The sequence below is a fragment of the Accipiter gentilis genome, chromosome 7, assembly GCF_929443795.1.
Source record: "Accipiter gentilis chromosome 7, bAccGen1.1, whole genome shotgun sequence".
Taxonomy (NCBI): domain Eukaryota; kingdom Metazoa; phylum Chordata; class Aves; order Accipitriformes; family Accipitridae; genus Astur; species Astur gentilis.
In genome coordinates, this window is record NC_064886.1 from 4,106,712 (window position 1) to 4,125,593 (window position 18,882).

The 18,882-nt window shown below is 36.8% G+C and overlaps 1 protein-coding gene across 1 annotated transcript in view; it reads left to right on the plus strand.

Annotated features, from left to right (window-relative positions):
- CCDC60 (coiled-coil domain containing 60) overlaps nt 1-18,882 on the plus strand; it is a 64,543-nt gene that overhangs the window by 40,418 nt on the left and 5,243 nt on the right. The window contains exons 4-11 of the mRNA XM_049805537.1: nt 2,519-2,698; nt 6,858-6,980; nt 7,903-8,007; nt 9,689-9,779; nt 11,633-11,861; nt 16,804-16,894; nt 17,572-17,673; nt 18,101-18,223. Coding sequence (XP_049661494.1) covers nt 2,519-2,698; nt 6,858-6,980; nt 7,903-8,007; nt 9,689-9,779; nt 11,633-11,861; nt 16,804-16,894; nt 17,572-17,673; nt 18,101-18,223 — 1,044 coding nt within the window. The remainder of the gene's footprint in view (nt 1-2,518; nt 2,699-6,857; nt 6,981-7,902; nt 8,008-9,688; nt 9,780-11,632; nt 11,862-16,803; nt 16,895-17,571; nt 17,674-18,100; nt 18,224-18,882) is intronic.

Consider the following 18,882-nt stretch of genomic DNA (forward strand, 5'->3'; position numbering starts at 1 on the left):
AATTTATTATTTCCTTTTATTTTTCTGAGTCATTTCTCACTCAGAGAAAGGCACCAAGAATCTCAGATCTTAGCAGCAAAAGTTCAATTCCCCGATACTTTAATGGCCTTGTATAACAATTAACTGATGACCTTGAGTCCCTAAAGGATTTAAGGAGTAATTTAATAAGTACGTAGTTACACCAAGCTAAAAATATGCTTGTTTCTGTATGTGTAGTACACTACTGGGTCACTCCTTTGCACATGTCATTGACCCTTATCTATAACAATATAATGCTGTAGAGAGAACTTGAAGTATTCCATAGTATATTATTACTTCTCAGGAAACTCTTTTGATTTTCATGCTGATAAAGATATTAACTTAGAAAAATAAGACAAATCCTTTTGTCTTAATGGCAGTTGAAAATCTGTGTTGTGACTACAGTTGACTGAAGCTCAATTACTTTAATAAATGTATTCCAAATTTCATCTTGATTACATTTGCATTTTAATGAATGATTCTCACCTACTTGTCAAATAGGCAGCCCAGCTAAATTTATTAACTTATTGTATAAACAGGGTATTGTGATGCCAGAGTTTAAATGGAGAAATATTTGATGTCCTATTCCAGCAATATACTGTAAATCTACAGTGTAGAAAAGTACGTTGGTGACCTCTGTATTTTAAGTTTGGTTTTATTTTACTCTTTTTCCTGACAAGAGTCCATGAACCTTTAGGGTCATTCATAAATATCCCAGAAATAATTCTATGGAATTATGAGAGGACTTTTTTTGGTATAAATCAGGTAGTTATTACAGCTTTATATGCTGCATTTCTGTTAATTCTATGTTATTTCTTTTTCCATACTTGGAGACTGTAGAGATACTTTTTGTAATACCTGGGACATCAAGGAAGTCATAGACTTAAAAATATTCATTCACAAGTGTGCATAACATTTCCTATTCCTATGGGTGTATGAAAGTGATAATTGATTTTGGTATATACATATTAAAGCCTTCTATATTAGATAAACCTTTAAAAAAAGTACTGATTGTACTTGCCATTTATGCATCTTTCTCCAATAATACTGGTTATGGCTGTTAGTGTAAAAGAACTTCCTAGTTTATAATGTATCTTTCTCTACCACTTGTCTTTGATTCATGTAATAACCTCATTGTTCACTATTTGTGGCATTATAATACACAGCTACAGCAGGGGTTTTGAAGAAGGAATACTTACAACAGTGTGTGCAGAAATGTACAAAAAAGCACTACAAAGGGGGAAAAAAATTTTTTACATACAAATATCTTGAGAGTTGGGCAGACAGGAGAGAGAGAAAACTACTGGAAAAAGACATAAAGCGAGAATTTGAGGCCATTAAATGTTTTAAAGTATTCCAAGAGAAGTCTGTTATGCAAAATACTAGGTTCTTATGAAAAACATTAAGCCAGTCTGAAACGACTCTGAAATCCTTATATTTTTCTAAAGCATGCAGCATTTCTTCTCAGGGACATCTTATTATGTTTTTTGTGGGTTTTTCAGTTTTTTCCAAAGTTAGTATAGGAATATCTAGCAAACATTATCTAGCTGAACTGGAAATATTTTCAGGCTTGTATTTATAGTTGCTGGACTTAAAAAATAATGTCAACAAAACCAAAAACCCAATCCCCAAACCATTAAATTTTGCAAGTGGTTTTTCATCAAGGGAAGCAAGGAGGGAGTAAACTGTGCTCCCCTCAAGAACTGGTGAATTTGGTGCCTGAAATTTGCAACCTATATGACCTTCAGGTGCTTTAATACCTATCTGGTAAGAAAAGGGAATTATTACTTTTCAGTAAAACAAATAAGGCCCAGCTTTCAAGCCTAGATTGTGTTTGATAGAATCAGTACAGCCTGATAACACTTCATTCAAAAGTCAGCAATACATTAACTTAAAGGGGTGTGTCCTATACCTGGATAGTATGCTTGTCTAACTTGGATCAGCTGCTACATTCTTAATTTTATATTTTAATCTAAGGCTGTAGAGTAGTTGTGTGCCATATCTCTTTCACTGCCCTAGCTCACCTTTTCTTTTCTTTTTTTTTTTTTTTTAAAATCTCTGTTGTCATCCTACAGGGAGTGCATCATGGTTTCTTCTTTATTTTCTTCTCTTGCAGTAATACCCTGCCTGTTCAGCTCACTCACAGGCTTCACTGGCACCTTTCTTGTTCCTAACAGTGCAGCCTTCTGACAACGAGTGGAGTTTAGCATTAGGGCAGTGCCTGTCAGGCTGACAACTGAGTTAAGACAGTGAGGGGCCCAATGAGCAATTGGCTGCTATAAATTAGAATTAGGCAGGAAGTTCTTAAATCAAGTAGTGGACAAAGTGGTGTTGAGTTCAAGACATCCAATAGGTATACTGCAGAAGGAAATACTAATGTTGAACTCTTGAATATAGAAGAATATGAAATCTCTGTTAAAAATTAAGTTGGTGGGCATCAGAGAAATTAATCAATAGTGTGTCTTCAGTACACTGACCAACTTGTGATGACTTTCTGCAGGCATCATATCAATTCTGTGAAGCAAGGTGGAGAATACTTTCATATACTTCACCAAGAATCACTGGAGAGGAATAACAGACAGAAAGCAGCTCAGCAGGCTCAGAGCACGAGATGGAGGACTGAGTTGCAGGCACCCGAATATTCCTCTGATGTGGAGGAGTCAGAGGAAGAAATAAACATGTAAGTCAATTCAGAGGGCTTTTGGTAGTCTGAGGGCAGTGGTTATAAAAAGCAACAGTTTCCAGTTTCTGTCATTACTTGGTATTGAGGCAGAATATTACTACTTGTGTGAACTAGAAAGAGAAAATGCTTAAAATCTGGGTAAGCGAGCAGCTGTAAACTTAGCAAGCATGGAAGAAAAATGCTTAAGGTGCTGCTTAAAAAGGAGGAAGTTTAGAAGGCAGAAGGTTAGTGAACTCAAGAGAGGTTTCATAGCCAACTCAGACCTGATTCTTGGAGGAGAAAAGGAGGAGGCCTGGTGAGTTTGTGCCATGCTTTTGTTCCCACAATGGGACTGCAGCATTAAGAATAAAGAATTGCATTCAGCAGAAGTGGCTTAGCTTGGAGAGTGGGTTTCTTCGCTAGTTCAGACCTGTTACTACCTTTTTCAGATTTTTCTCCCCATTTGATCATTAGATAGTATTCAAACCTTTGGCTCACGCTGGTCTTTTCAGTGCATCTCTAAAGCCTGTTATAACACTGTAGTTGTCTTCCATTTGTCAACCCTCACTAGGTGGTGAGGTGATTAAATACTTGCCCAGCAGGACAGAGTAGCTCTTCTAGAGGTTACACACCTTTGGAGCCTTATTGCATCAAAAGCTTATCCATCTCTTAATAGTTTTTTCTCATCAGTTTGCTGTGGCTTTTGTCACTCCCAGGTACTAGCTTCTTCTCATTCACCTTTCTTCCATGAACTAACTCTCAACTTGGAAAACTCAGTCTCCAGAGTCATCTGAGATGCAGTTACGCCCTAGTCATAAAGTGGGACAACAATATATAACCATTGTTAAAAAAATAAGAAATAAAATCTTTCCTGTTAGTATGAAACCCAGACCAAAAAGCAAACACGTAGCACAGACAGGCTGAGATTCTGAAGAGAAAAGTATCATATATACTACAGTAATATTTAATATCCAGCATTCTAAATGGTCACTAACTGAATAGCTAGGAAAGGTAGGAAAGGAATAGAGTATTACTGAGAGATAGTGTTATGGAAGGAGAAAAGGTATAGGGTATTAGTCAAAGTATTTTGGAATCTTAGCCTCTAACGTCTCCATCATCTAAAACTTTCTTGTTACTTAAACAAGTCACCTTCAGCTGTATTATTTAAATGGCACTATGAAGCACTTTGATCCTAGGTTAATGAAGACGACATGAACATTTTAGGTAAACAAGGTTATTTAATTTGGAAGGAAAAAAAAAAAGAATACATAAGAACCTCCCTGAAAGCTTTTTGTAAACTCCATGTTTATTTTTCTTTTTGATATGTAACTGTTCTATCTACCCATAATTCAGCTAATCCACATTTATTGCAGACAAATAATTTATTACACATATGAAAAATACCATTGCCTTTATTATTGTGACCGTTCAGATTACTGAAGTCATTTATTTCCTTCTGTAAGGAAAGGCTTCTTTCTTCAGCAAGGCTGACCTAAAAAGATTTAACATTCCTCTTTCCTTTATGAAGGTATACCTGCATAGGCAAAATTATTTGCATTTAGGTACAGCCTCTCTAGCAGTAAAAAAGCTTTTACTGGTGCAGAGTATACCAGGCTTGTGGGTGAATACTGACAAAGCCACTTTAATCCTACTTCTGCACCAGGTTTTTTGCCAGTTGTAAAAATTTATTTTAAAAAAACCTTACAACTAACCCAAAAATCTACACTAGCAAAAGTTCCTAGTGTAAACCTGATATCCTTTAATATTTTTCAGTGTGTTGCTTAAAACTAATATTAATCGAGAGTTTAACTTCATTTTAGGGGAAAGAACTCTAACATCTGCCAACATTACTAAGAGAGAAATCATTAGATCAGATGTCAAAATTAGGGAGTCTTATGGAGAATTTTCTCAACTCCAGGATGTGTTGGGTGGGACAGGAGTACACAATGAAACACGTGTGAAACAAGAAATACGTGGCTTTGACAGGTGTGCCTTTTCTCATTCAAACTGTCCCATGTGATTTACACACATTTGGGAACTCTGCCAGCATGTGTTAGTTCCAGTTGTTATACAGTTTAAACAGGGGCATGGGGCAAAAGCCTAGGTACAAAATACAGTTCATTATCTGTTGTAGAGACTTCACACCTAGCTTTCACAGTCCTGACTTCAAAAATTAGGAGCTTCCTGGAATAAGAAAAGCTCTGAAGCAGTGTTAGGCTGCTGGGGCACAAAATGTCTTTTTAACAAATGATGTCTGGTTTCAGTCTTTCACAGTGGCTGAAACTATTGGCATGATTTTATATGCACAGATTCCAGTGATGGATGTAGGCTTTTCCCACCCCCCCTTCCTCTCTTTTCCCTGTAAGACAAGAGCAGATATTAAGCCTCTACTGGGACTTTTTTACCACTGTTACATAAGTTGTAGTATTTAATTGTGTTATCAACTATTTAAAATCTATTAATACTCGAAACTTGGTAACAGCTTCTTATCATAAGAGTAGACAAAGTAGAAGTAAATTTAGTTATCCCTCATTAGTAGGAATATGGACTCTGTCAAACACTTTAATGTGTACATAATGGTCCCACTGTCCATTCTAGCATTCTGTTGTCCATTAGAACTACAGAGAAGAGAAAATTGGAAGCGTGATTTGAGGAAGCACAAGACAGACGTGGTTTTGAACAACAAAGCCTGTGGAATTCTTTTGCCCAATCATCTCTAATAAGTACAAATTTGCAGTTAAAATTTGTCCAAGATTATCTGAATTAAGACCACCACTTCTTGAGGTTTTGTGTAAGAAATTTCTTTTGGGACAGCAGGAACACCTGCCAGCTTGTATCTTTGTTAGATACCTTCTTTGTTAGACATCTCCTTTGTTAGACAAAACAATATGTAAGTTTATTCATTTCTTAATTAGCTGAAGAAAATAGATACATTGATCTATATTTAAATATAGTGCTGAGATGCCCATGCCAGTGTTGTATGTACCATTTACAGCTGCTGCTTTGATTTAGAAAATTTGTATCAATGGAATGCTTAGGGCACACACTCCTCAACCCTTGTTCCAAATATTTGCTGGTTTATAGTAGGCAATAGTAAGCTGACATCCCCAAACTGCTTCAGATCTAGAAAGGAAATGTTAATCCAGAATCATTCATTCATTCATCTAGGAAGTCTTTGCTAAAGAAATCTGTGTAAAGCTTTAAGACTCACCCACCACACAGATCTCAGTTAACCTCTCAGCTATTTTGTTATGGTCAGTATCATTTCAGTTTTTTACTAATTTATGATCCAGCATACAGTAGTTCATGTTATATTTTCTGTGTGGACCTTCTATCTTCTCTATACTATCAATACATGAAGGCTACAATATCTCACTGTGCTTCTTAAGCTTGAATCTCCATTGTTTAACACCAGGTGCAGGTAGTTATTTACATTTGGGAAAAACAGCTGTAAACATTTCCTTTTCTTGCTTGGTAGCGTTTTATAAGCACTTTGCACAGGTGTAAATGGCCAAACAGGCTTGTGGCAGCTAAGAAACAGTGCCCACAGACTATAAAGAGCTCAGTTTTCTGTAACATTGGTTTGGCCAGCACTCAAGGCTCTTTTTGCATTGGGGTGAATCTTTTCAACTTAATCTTTATTGTTTTCTGTGCACACAATATGTTAACCCAGGAAAAACTGAACAGAATTTGAGGCACGTCTTGAGACTTTGGCCTCATGTATATAATCCTACTGACTCCATTGGCATGATAGCAACAGAAAACAAGTGTAATGGAATGTAAGCAGTATCTCAGCATCTTTTCTCAAACAAACCAGTCACACTATTTTGTCTGCCCCAAAATTTGATTTCACATAAATGCTTAATTGCTAATAATAAGAGTAGTATAAATACATTAATGCAAATAATACCATATTTATAATTTATAAAGTACTGTAAACATATTAGAAATAAATAATAATTATATATCCTGGTAAACATAAATATCAGATTTGTAATATTAATAAATGCTAATAAATGCCATAATTAAGAATGTAGAAATACATCTAAGTACTTTTTTTAAATGTAAGGAGGAGGAGAGAGAGTGTGGTGATGTCAACACAATAAACAGTTTTATTGGCTCTGTCTTCATTTCACATACTCCTTTTTTTAACTTCAGTCTTTGTCCTTTCCCACAGTTGCTCTCTAACAGAAGGCAACCACCTGAGGAAGTCAGGGAAGAAGAAAAAAAAGATGACCTTACGGTCTTTCACTCCTGTTCATACCAGTGTCTTGTTTTCAAGCCCCCCTGGAGCAAAAAGGTATATTTGAAGGCAAATTTATGTCCTGCCCTCCTTGGTAGGACATAAGCAAAATTCACAGCAACACAGACCCATAACACGTATACCTAGAGCTGCTGTTCAACTGGTAAACACGTATCGTGAGAATTCAGTTTATGGTGAAATAGTCTCTCTTAACTAATAGCAACTGTTAAACTCTAAGTGATTGAATCCTAATGAGTTACTGAAAACCTTGTATGTGTGCATGTACACAAACACACATCGTTTGCCTTGCTGATCTTGACTCGGCAAGTTCTAAGTTGTGTAAAATTTGCTTATGTGGTATAGCTTCCAAGATTAGGCTCATTTAAGGAAAGGCTGTCAATATCAAAATTTTATTTGCCTAGTTAAAAAAAAAAGTAGGCCTATAAAAGAGAGAGGGAGAAGATAGTACTTGTACCATGTATGCTTCTATATATTTTATATTAGTCACTAATACACACTGTTATGTTCCAATTTCATTAATCCAACTGCTCACCAAAAATGTCTTTGCTTATTTACATTTGCATATGGAATGAGCTAAAATGCCAAAGATAATCTTAGTTCAGAAAGAGATGGGTCCAACATTTTAAACTCACACACTGTTTTTTCTTAAATACAAAACTTAGAAGCTACTGTAGAATCCATACCATAAAGGGATAAATGCCGGAATCCTCATAGGCATGAAAGCACTGAGCACATCACCAAGATAAGTCCGTTGAAAATTCCACACCCAAAAATATGCTGTAAGGATTCAGTTATGTATTAACATTACAAAAACCTTGAGACGTGTCAAGAATTCACTGGGACAATGAATAAAAAATCATCTGCTACAGAAATGCTTACATGTATCTATTTCAGCTAACATGATGCCAGTTTGTTCCCTGACTCTACAGTATAACACATTTGTTTCTCCTCTTTGCAGTGAACATCTTTTCCGACAACTGTGTGCCATACACTGGCTTTTAGAAGCTTTGACTCTTGAATCCAACAGTTCGATGCATTCCATATTAACTTGTTGGAATCCAATGTATGTGCATAATGCATGATAGTAAATGGAATGAGGAGTTTGGGAATGTTTGGGATCTTTTGTCCTTTATGTGTTGTTGTTTCTCTTCTTTCAAGTAATAACTATTTGAGTGAAATGTTATTAATTCTGTGCCATGCAACATAAACAAATTTTACATCAGCTTTGCCCCCATGCAGTCAGCAGGGAGTTGTACAGTCAAATCAGTAGCACAGCATGGTTCTCTATTATTGGAAGTTGCAAAACTAGGAGAAAATACTGAGATATCCCAGCCAAATTTAGTTGGGTTTTCGTTCCTTTTTCTCTTTTGGTTAACAATTATGCAAATTAAATACATGTAGTAATAGATGTATGTATATTCCCATAGCTTTCCCTTGGAGGGTTATCTCAGTGAACTCAACAGGAATTACATATACATTATAATTACAGAACAAAGCCAGCTATTAAGTGATACTTAGTAGCTGGTTTTATTCTGTCAATTATGTATGACAGTGATGGGTACTTGTAAAAGATGCATTGCTTTTGAAATTTTATACTGTTAAAGTAAATATTAATTTAAGTTCCCAACATTTTTAGTCAATATAATCATGTTGGCATAACATGCATTTAAATTATTCATGAGTGTTTAGTAAAACAGTAACAGTTTATGCTCTGATTCGCAGGGCAGAGCTCTTCAAAGCTGTTCTGTTTACTCTGTATATTCTCAGTCAAGACAAACTGTGTCTATGTGTAACAGAGGTGGTGGAGTAGCATTATATAGAATTAGCCTGATAAATTGGAGGAGAGAATCAGTCCACCATGTGTTGTGGATGGGTTTTTCACCCCTTTACATATGAGGACCAACCAATAGACTGGGAGAAAAGAAACAGTTTGTCAGCAAGTCTCACAGGTACAGGCTGACAGCAGAATATAAATGCATAAAGCTCTGTATTCATTTCCAGGTTCTGAAGTAGTGCAATCTCTTGTTGTATACTTCCTCCTGCTCCCTGTTGCTGTCTCTAACCACCACTCCTCTCCCTCAACGTCATTTGAACTGATCTTCATACACACATACTTCATTACACAGTAACCATGAAAAATTAGGCTTACCTTTAGATCATATAGTCTCTGCACAAAAAGAGATTTTTTTTTTAAAATGTGGTTAAGCAAGTAAGCTTAGAACACTAATCCACTTTGTAAAACCTTTGATTAGATGAGGACTGAATGATAAATGAGACTACCTCAGCAGCAACCTGTTGTTATACCACAGCTGCAAAGACTGCAGCTTCCACATTTACCTCTTTGAACATTTAAACTTTTGGACAAGTATAGGTCTTCATTTAGCCAATAGCATGGAAAAATCAAACTTGTATGAACCTGCTGTCATTTCTATCCATGAAATCTTGCTATACTGGAGAAAATTCTTCAGTATTTGTACAGAGGAAGTTGAGAGCTTAACCTGGCCCAGTACATGCATGATAGTTTGTAGCATGGCTGTGCTTTCTTTAGATTCTTCTTCACCTGTGACTGTAACTTACTCATGGCTTATACAGCTTGCATTGTCTTTCCATTTCTTATAATCAAAGATATACATCATAGTAGTGGTCAGCCTCTATTCACTCGCAATTTATTGCATTTCTTAAAAGAACTTATAATAAAAGCAAGACTCTCCAAATGGAAAACTAATTAAATTGTTTTCACTTAGGCACCCTGGTGGTTGTAAAAAAACAGTAAAAGAAATTGAAGAGGAAAAGTTAGCAACATACATGTGGGAGCTCTTTATTACAAACACAAAGGTAACTTAATTGTTAATTTCTTTCTTTGGGACCTAATCCAACTTTCCAAGCATTTGTTTTGTTGCTTAATTGAACTCCATGATATCACATTTTATGCTATGGATCTTGTGACTGCAAGAGCTGGTGAGACTGTCTCTAGGTTTTGAAGAATAACAATCTGATTCTGGGTAAAAGAAAGAGCAATATGTAGCTGACTGAAACTGTGGCTTGGTCTTAGTGATAAGTACTGATGTGGGAAGAATTAAATAGTCAGCTAAAACATAACTAGACTCTTGTTTGCATTTGCCCCCCTTTTTTATGACCCAGAATCATGTAGCAGTACTTATTCACACAAATAGGTCATTTTCAGTCAAATGGGGATTTCAGACTGGTATCCTGGAGGCCTTATTCTAGTAAGTTCTAGTCATGATTTGTTTGGTTGCCTCTTTACACAGAATTTAAAGCTAAATTTGGAAACAAATGCCAAATGTTGAGGCCTTTAAAGAAAGCAGGATTCACGTGCCACATTCAAAGCAAAGCCAAGGAAAGGAAAAAACAAGCAATTCAGATGAAAGCCTTTTAAAAGAAAAATAAAGTTAATACCTGAGAGGAAATTAAATACTATAAAACTATCTGTAACACTTGGTAACTGTTCTACTATCATTCTGAAACCAGAGAAAGACTTTTATTTTTGAAACTGCTGAAGTGACTGGAAGAAAATGAAGGGGGAATGAGTGATGTTTATAACTAGAACTCAATAAAGAACCAGTGGGTTTCTCACTCTGTAGCACATCTTACATTGTGATCTTCAACAGTTTGCTTAAACTTTTAGTGCCTTGCTTTGCCCCCTAAAAGGCTAAATCTAAAAGGTTTTGTAAAGTGCTTTTAGAACCCCAGGTGAGGCACTCTTAGAAATACGGGCTGTTGTTACATATGTAGGCTATTTGCTCTTGTTGTTTGTCAACGCCTGCAGCTTTTACCCATGTGACATAATAATTAAAATGATTCAATAGAAGATAATGATTTCTGTTGGGGAATAAGCATCAAAAGTTGTGAAACTTAAAAGACAAAGATTGTGGGTTTATACAAATATTCTTCCTGCTGTTAGCGAACAGAGAGGAAAAAGTCAGCAAGTCACATAAAAACCACAGTTGTTTCTAAATAAGAGGCTGATTTTTCCATACAGTCTTAGCAGTTCTCTAAAGTCATGTCCAAATGAACATGAACAGGAGAAACTAAAGTGCATGTCAGTCTTGATGTTTCTTTTACCATTTGCATTGCTGACACTTTTAGGTTTTTTCCTCCCTGAATTAATGACAATTTCCTTTGTCATTTACGCTAATATTACTTGAAGATTTCTTTTCATATTTGATATGAAACTTCTAGTGAAAATATTGGGCTCCTTCACAGGCACTTGCTTTATGATACATATTGTTCTGATTATCAAGCCTGTAGAATTCAGTCTGCTTTCAGACTTCAGTTTTACATTCCTGACACAGGAAATTCATTTGCTACGTTATTGGGCGTTGGGAGGAGACCTGAACATTCATCAAATCACTGTGACCAATTCTTCTCTGTAAGAGAAGGTTGCTCTATTACCAACCCTCTCTGCAGCTGCAGTGTTACTCGTTTACAAATTAGCTTAATCTGTTGGCGTTAATGCTATAGCAGATGAGTATTGAAGAAAGATAACAAAATGAAGGAGGTTGTACGCAAAAAATCACTAGCTTGTTTGAAATCACTGGAGAAAAATCTGTAAGGTTACAGGTGGATCAGAAAGATCTAATATTAGAATTAGTAACAGAAATATGATTCTTTCTTGTCAAGCTGCTATAGAAAACCCTCCTTCCTATTTGTTTTTTCTCTATGTACAGAAATGCACCTGGAAAGCCCGATACAGTCTACTTAGCAGGAAGATAAACAAGACGTCTACTCCAGGTATCTCTCAGCGTAGCAGTCAGTCATCTCCCCGTAGTCAAACCCCTCATGGCAGCGAAACTTCCACTGTACTTTGCTCTGAAGACAATGTCAAGATTAATATAGCTTCATCTGATGTTATGAGTGAGTCAGCACAAGCTAAAGAACAACAACCTCTTTTCCCCTGTAAGTTACTTTTCTTGACTGCAATATCAAATGGATTTGCTTTCAGTGTTACTAGGGAGAACCTATGTCAAAGACACTGCTAGATGTGCCAGTGTATTTCTCTTCAGGCATATGGAACTTTGTACAAGTCTTTCTGTGCCGTCCCCATTAGCAAATTGATTTAAAGACAATATAATCCCAAGTGAATATTAAGTAAGATTTTTAATTAATATTCAGTTACAGCAGTTGTATAATCAGACTGTCATCCACATCTGTAAGGTCCAACAGGTGGTGAAAACAGTGAAGCTGTTCTCTGCCATAACCAACTGAACTACTGAATATGTATCTGTCTAACTTAGGGGGTTCTGTTTAACTTAGGGGTTTCTTACCCTGTATTCCTCCTACTCATCCATCAGTGATTAATTGCACTTGATAAATGTGACAGAATAGTTTATCTGTTAGCTGTGCAATGCATTTCAGTACAAAGCTAGGTAATTGTCTTTTCCCTTCCTTCTAAGTAAAGCTGGACCAGAAAACCACGTTAGCATTTAGTACTGTTAATTAGCTTTTAATTGATATTTATATTATCTTTCTTAGGCTGACATCATGCTCTGCTAGACTCTAAATTACCACTCAGTAAGGAGGTCTTGGAGTCATTTGGGATAGTTCTGTGAATGTTCAGTAGCTATCAAAAAGGCAAGAAGAACCCTAAGAATGAAGTGGAAGACAAAGCAGAAAACGTGCAAAAATATATCAATGTGCTTCTTCAGTTCTGGTCCTTCCAATTCAGACAGGCTAGTATCAGAAGTAGTAAAGTTTGATGGAAAAAACATGGTGAGGTATGTTAGAGACACAGAATAGTTTCCAGATGAGAACCAATTAAATAGACTAGGGCTCTTCAGTGCAGAAAAGAAATGTCTGAATACAAGGTTGTGACAGATCTCTGTAACATCACGAAGTGCGTGGAAAGAAGTGATTAGAGTGGTTATTCACAAGTTCCCTTGACACCAGATTTATGGCACGCCAAATTAAATTACCTGACAGGTAATTTAAAGCAATGGGAAGTGTTTTCATGCATGATTAAACTTAGGAATTCATTGCTACCGTATATATCTGGAAGTATATTCAAGTCCAAAAACAATTTAACTGAATAGAAGAAAAAACAATTAATTGCTCTTAAATGTAAAGGAATGGACACATTCTCTGGGTCTGAAAGACCTTTAGGTTCAGACTGCCAGAAGCTGCGTGGATATATCAGGAAGCTTGCACTAATAACATATACTACCTGTGCAGCTGCTGCTGTCCATGGCACGGAGCACAGATGAATGGCCGTTCTATGACATCAATGGGAGTAGTGGAGAATTCAGAGCTATAATTTCAAGCAATTTGTTTACAGATATAGGTGAACAATTGGTTTGTGGGTGAGATGAGATTTGAAAATAATCTTGAGAGCTGTAATAGCTGGGAGCCTCCATTTGCTCTAGGACATAAAGAAATATCTTGCAGTATGTGCGATGTATGGGAAGGATGTTCAGTGTACCCTTTGGAACAACGTCTATCACACGATTGCCTGCGATTTCAGGGGACTGGCCTGAGTTACCAGTCAGGTCCTCTCAAGGGTTACGTTCCTAGCTCTAAAACATATGGGCAGTTAATTTCTGCAGGTCAGCTCTGTAGCAAAGGTTGGATGATAATGAATTCTGAAGCTGCTAGAATCATATTTAATCCAGGATTCTATGATTATAGGATGCTTCATGGACAAATCAGAAATGGATTACAAGTACAGCTGCTCTGTAGCCTTACACCCCAAATTCACAAAGCTTCTTGTAACTCATACAGACATAATTTTGAGAGCACATAAATTTGAGAGCACAGGTGGGATGATAATGAATTCTGAAGCTGCTAGAATCATGTTTAATCCAGGATTCTGATTATAGGATGCTCCATGGACAAACCAGAAATGGATTACAAGTACAGCTGCTCTGTAGCCTTACACCCCAAATTCACAAAGTTTCATGTAACTCATACAGACATAATTTTGAGAGCACATACAACCCTAACTCACATGTAAGCATATAAATATATTTTAGAAGTGGGAAAGAGATTCTGTACTAGGCAGCTAATCAGTAGATACAGCTGAGTGTGACTCTTAAAGAAAGATTTCTTTTAAGAAAGAATTTATAACTTGATATAAAGCCTTTTGTCCAACTATAATTTAGATGCTGTTGTTTGGGGACTGCTGCTGTAGAATGTCTGCTTATACCAACTTGATTCTTCCATGCTGTTGGCTGAGTGAGAACCTATACTAGTCCAAAAGTTTAAATGTTACATCATGTTGACAAGGAAAATATGGAAGCTGCACTCCTTGCAGCTGTGGTATAACAACAGGTCACTGCCGAGGTAGTCTCATTTATCATTCGGTCGCCACCTAATCAGTCAAAGGTTTTACAAAGCAGATTAGTGTTCTAAGCTTGCTTCCTTCACCACATTTAAAAAAAAAATACCTTTCTTTGTGCAGACAGAGAGTATGTGATCTAAATGTACTAAATCTGAGCCTAATTTTTTCTGATTACTGTGTAATGAAGAATGTATGTATGGAGATCAGGTCAAATGACATACATTTTCTTCACACGGAGAAGTAAAATGTGAGACCTGTATCTGAGAGATTAAACACTAACTGGATTTTATCCTCAAAGCTTTCTGGCCATCAGTTTAGCTTTGAATTCTCAGTCAAATACATACTTTTAAAACAGGAGGTACTATACTTGTGCAAAGGATCTTCATTATAAAACTTAGACCTGAATTTGGGGCTTTTCTTTGGGATTGATCAATGTCTTGTCAATTGATTTATCATGGTGAGATCCCTGCAAAACAGGTAAATATTAGTACCCCATTTCACAGATGATCAACTAAGACATAGAAATCAAGGTCAGGTGAAATTACTACTTTCTTCTTTGCTGTTTTTCTCTTTTCTAATTAATGTCTGACTACCTTATAGCTATGGAGGTTAGTATCTCAAAAATATTATGAACATGGACAGGCTTGAGTATTTGTTTTCCCAGCTTCTCCAAGATGGAGAATTAGAACAGGTTCTAATGCTACAAAATGGAAGGCAGAGAGGTATTGTGCCCTCTGTTTCTGTTGATCAACCAAAAAGAGGTATTGTGCCCTCTGTTTCTGTTGATCAGCCAAAAAGAGGAGCTGTATCTTTGTGATATTAGCCCTGGTTTGCTTCCTGTCATCTCCCTCCAAAATCTGTCAACAGGACTGCTTTCAGGACTGGCTTTGGACAACTCAACTGATCTTGGAGAAAACATCAAATGCAGCCACAGCTTAGTATAGCCCTCTTCCTCCAAGGCACCATTATCTGCACAGTAGATGGTTTCAGATATCCAGCTACTCAATCTGCCCAAATGGGAACCATAAATAGAAAGGTCTGGGTTCTTCTAAGAAGAGTTCTGACACTGCATGCCAAGAACAGATGAGATTTGTATGCAGCCTTAGCTCAGTTTGAGCAGAGGCTCCCTGCCTATATTGATGTCAGGTTCTCACACCCCGTGGGGGTCAGCCTTTGTATTCAAACTGCTCCTCAGCTCTAAAACTCTATAAGGTCCAGTGGCGTAGCCAGCATCTTACAGGCTTATACTTTGAGACTAGTATGTGTCACAGTGGAGCCATCATTAGAACCAGTCACTGCTAGAACTTAGGAGTTTCTTACTGGGACCTTGGCACTCTTGAAACTCACCTGGCCACAGCTAATAGAGGATCTTCATTATAAGTATGGTTCTTAAAATTTTAGCCCATTAGCTGGTGCCCAGCAACTTGTTCCATCCGTGTCTTACATTTATACATTCACAGTATAATATTCAAATCTGTACTTTTAACAAGTAGAAATAGTTTGTGCTGCTATTTAACACAGTCAACATTCAGCAGTCACTTTCTATTATACTATATGTGGTGCTTAACAAAAATGTAGGAAAAGAACCTTTCGAATTTGGGGATTACAACTTCAAGGTGTTGAGTGCTCGGTAAAATGTCACTTATTACCATGTAGGACATATTGAGTGCCTCAGATGATGACTTAGAATTTGACAGCTAACACTGGGATTTTTAATAACAAGTGTGACAGTTGTTTTACTGCATGAGTGAGTGGAAGGAATAATGCAGAGAAGATGGCCATCTCAGTGTCTCTCCAGGGGTTTGGCATCAAAGCAGGAATGAAACAGCAGTGGGAAGGAAAACAAAGATGTCAATTTGAAGGAAAACAGTGAGTTAAATTGGCTTTCCAGGTATTCAAGGGAGAGGAGAATATAAGCATTCACATTACAGTGGAATGCAGAAAGAGTAAAGAGTGTTATTAGTGAGAGAGATCTGCTCAAAGATGGATAATCTGGAAATTATAGCCAATAAAGGGCTACTTGAGGACGTGTCTTAAGTTTTAGTGGATGCTGATAAGGAGACACAGAGAGGTAATTAGATACCTGTTGATGTTAAATGTATTAAATTCCATATGACATTTAAAAGAACAACAGCAAAATTCAGAATACTTGACAGTTATGCCAGTAGAATGCTAACAGCACACTACGGAACTGAAAATAGACTTTCTGCATAGTTTGTTCAAGTCTACCTGTTTTTCTAATACACTATTTTTATAAGCATCAAATGTAAAAGATATTTAGTACCTTCTACTTGATGGGTTGGTGGTTTTTTTTTATAGCTGAAAGAACAAAGCTTATATGTTTCAAAAGTGGTTAATGAATTGTGTGCATTCCTATTTGGGTACCTATCTTGAAACCTCTTTAAAAAGCTGTGCTTTTTTGAAGAAACTTAAATTTTTAGAAATACTAAATAGCAGGTTTCTTTAGGGCGTCTCATTCAGGCCAGCATATATGGCATCCTCTCTGCAAGGAACAGAGGAATGTACTATTGAGTTGGCATGTTTCTACAGAACTTTTATTATCAGCCCTACAGAAAGTCATCCAAATAACACATGAAGAGGTGTCAAAAGATGTCCGTAAACAAGAAGATATGGTTAAGAAGATTGGACTGCAGCGGTATGTTACCTGATGGGTTTCTGAATGACTAGGAGAAACGACTCATCAGGACAGAGCTTATGCTTTTTTTTCTTTCCTGCTCTTTGGTGCTCTTTCACGCTCACTTCCTCACTCTCTTCACTCTTTCTCCTTCCCTCTCGCTCTTTCTCTTTCCCTCCTTCACTTCCCCTGAACAACTGAATTCAGCATTCGGTGAATTCAGATGACATTTACATTTTCTGGCTGGGTGGCAGAATAGCCCGTTTTACTGCTGTGCAAGCAGTGTGTATTTTATGGAAAATACCTGTGAATCTTGCCTTTGCAAACAGAAGAGATCTTATGCTCCGGCAGCTTTGTAGAAAAAGCGATGGTCTATCCTATTCCAGTAGAATTGTTTCTGTTTCTACCATTGCGTTTTTCAGTAGTATCTCTATAACATTTCCACCTAAGCTTACATTAGATGTGTTCCGTCATTACTCAGTTCTGTAGTGGTTTCCACAGCTATAAGATCAACATGACAAACCATTCTTACAACTAGACTTTGCTGAGACATTTTTTCCCTTGAGTTGAGGTCAAGAGAAATAAATTTATACCAGTGAGTCTCTAATATTAAGAACGTTTTATCAGCACCTCTAGAATATTTCACATGCTAGAGAAGGCATACTGTAGACTATTTAAAACCTTGTTGTGTCTTACAGTTTGTTGCCGCCAGTGGCTCAGAAGAACTACAGAGTAAACATGCCGTTCATTAAGGACCAAGAGAGTATAATACCAAGGAAACAGAGGCCCAGAAGGCAGGGGTAAGGGTACAAATCTGATTTTGAAGCACGCTATATGCTGTATAAACTCAGCTCTATGTGTGAAAAGCATTTGGCATGTAAACATCAGAGAACATTTTATTACATGAGATCAGAGCAGGCCAGTGAAACCTTGCAGCACATTTAGTACATTTCAATGCAATGCAAAGGCACTTTCCTGGAAGGATGTGACTGGAAAACCAGTAAAAATACAAACTTAATACTATTTACAATTTTTTTTAATTAACCAAATTCTTTTATCAATTTGATGCTTTGAAAAAAAACCAAACTGTAAATGCTATTAAATTTGGATTTTTACTGAGAATAAGGAAATCTCAGAATTTATGTGGGCTCACATCACCGTGTATTCTGAGTAACATAGGTGCTTACCACAAGATGTTAATTCCAGTTTTCTGTGTTTTAGTTGCAGCTGCCATATCAGCTCTTTCATTAAAAGCAAATCAAACTTGTGTGCCGATATGAGGCAAAAGTTCACAGCGGTACGTGAAGCAGCAGCTTGTGGTTTACATAATACCCTAGTGAGCCTTGAGAGGTAGGAAGAGACTGTTTTCTGTATATTCTTAAAACACTACACACCTTGCTTCTGACCAGATTTAGGACTTGTTTTCAGGCCTTTTAAAGATGCATTTATATTGATTGACATTAAAATAAGAATATAGGGATTATCATAGAAAGTTTTATGACTGTGTACAAAAAATATTTTACAGGTTAAATATTTAGAGCAGTGCTTTGGGATATTTCTGAATGACTTTTCTGGAAATAGTTTTGCTAAAAACATTGGATATACTTACTTTGGACATCATAGTCCTTTTCACCACAGACAGAATAATAAATTCAGTCCACATACAATCTATATGGCTGTCTTGTGTTTTCAGTTCAGAGATCACTGTATTGTTCTTCAACTTTATTTTGATTCTTCTCATAGTAACAGTTGCAATGTCCTCTCTCAAGGCCTTTTCCCAGATCAGTGACATTTCTACCTTGTTGACCAGCTGAAGCCTGTCATCCTTTTCCTTTCTCCCAGAAACATTCATCTGTGATGTTTGTGCAAATTCTTCTGTCTCACTAAGCATCAGACCCAAGATCCTTCTCAATATTGCTGTTCTGAAGGGTGTTACAGGCACAGTTTTCTTTCCCCCTCTCACTTCCTCCTTCTTTCCATTCTTCTGTTCCATTTTGTACTTAGATTTT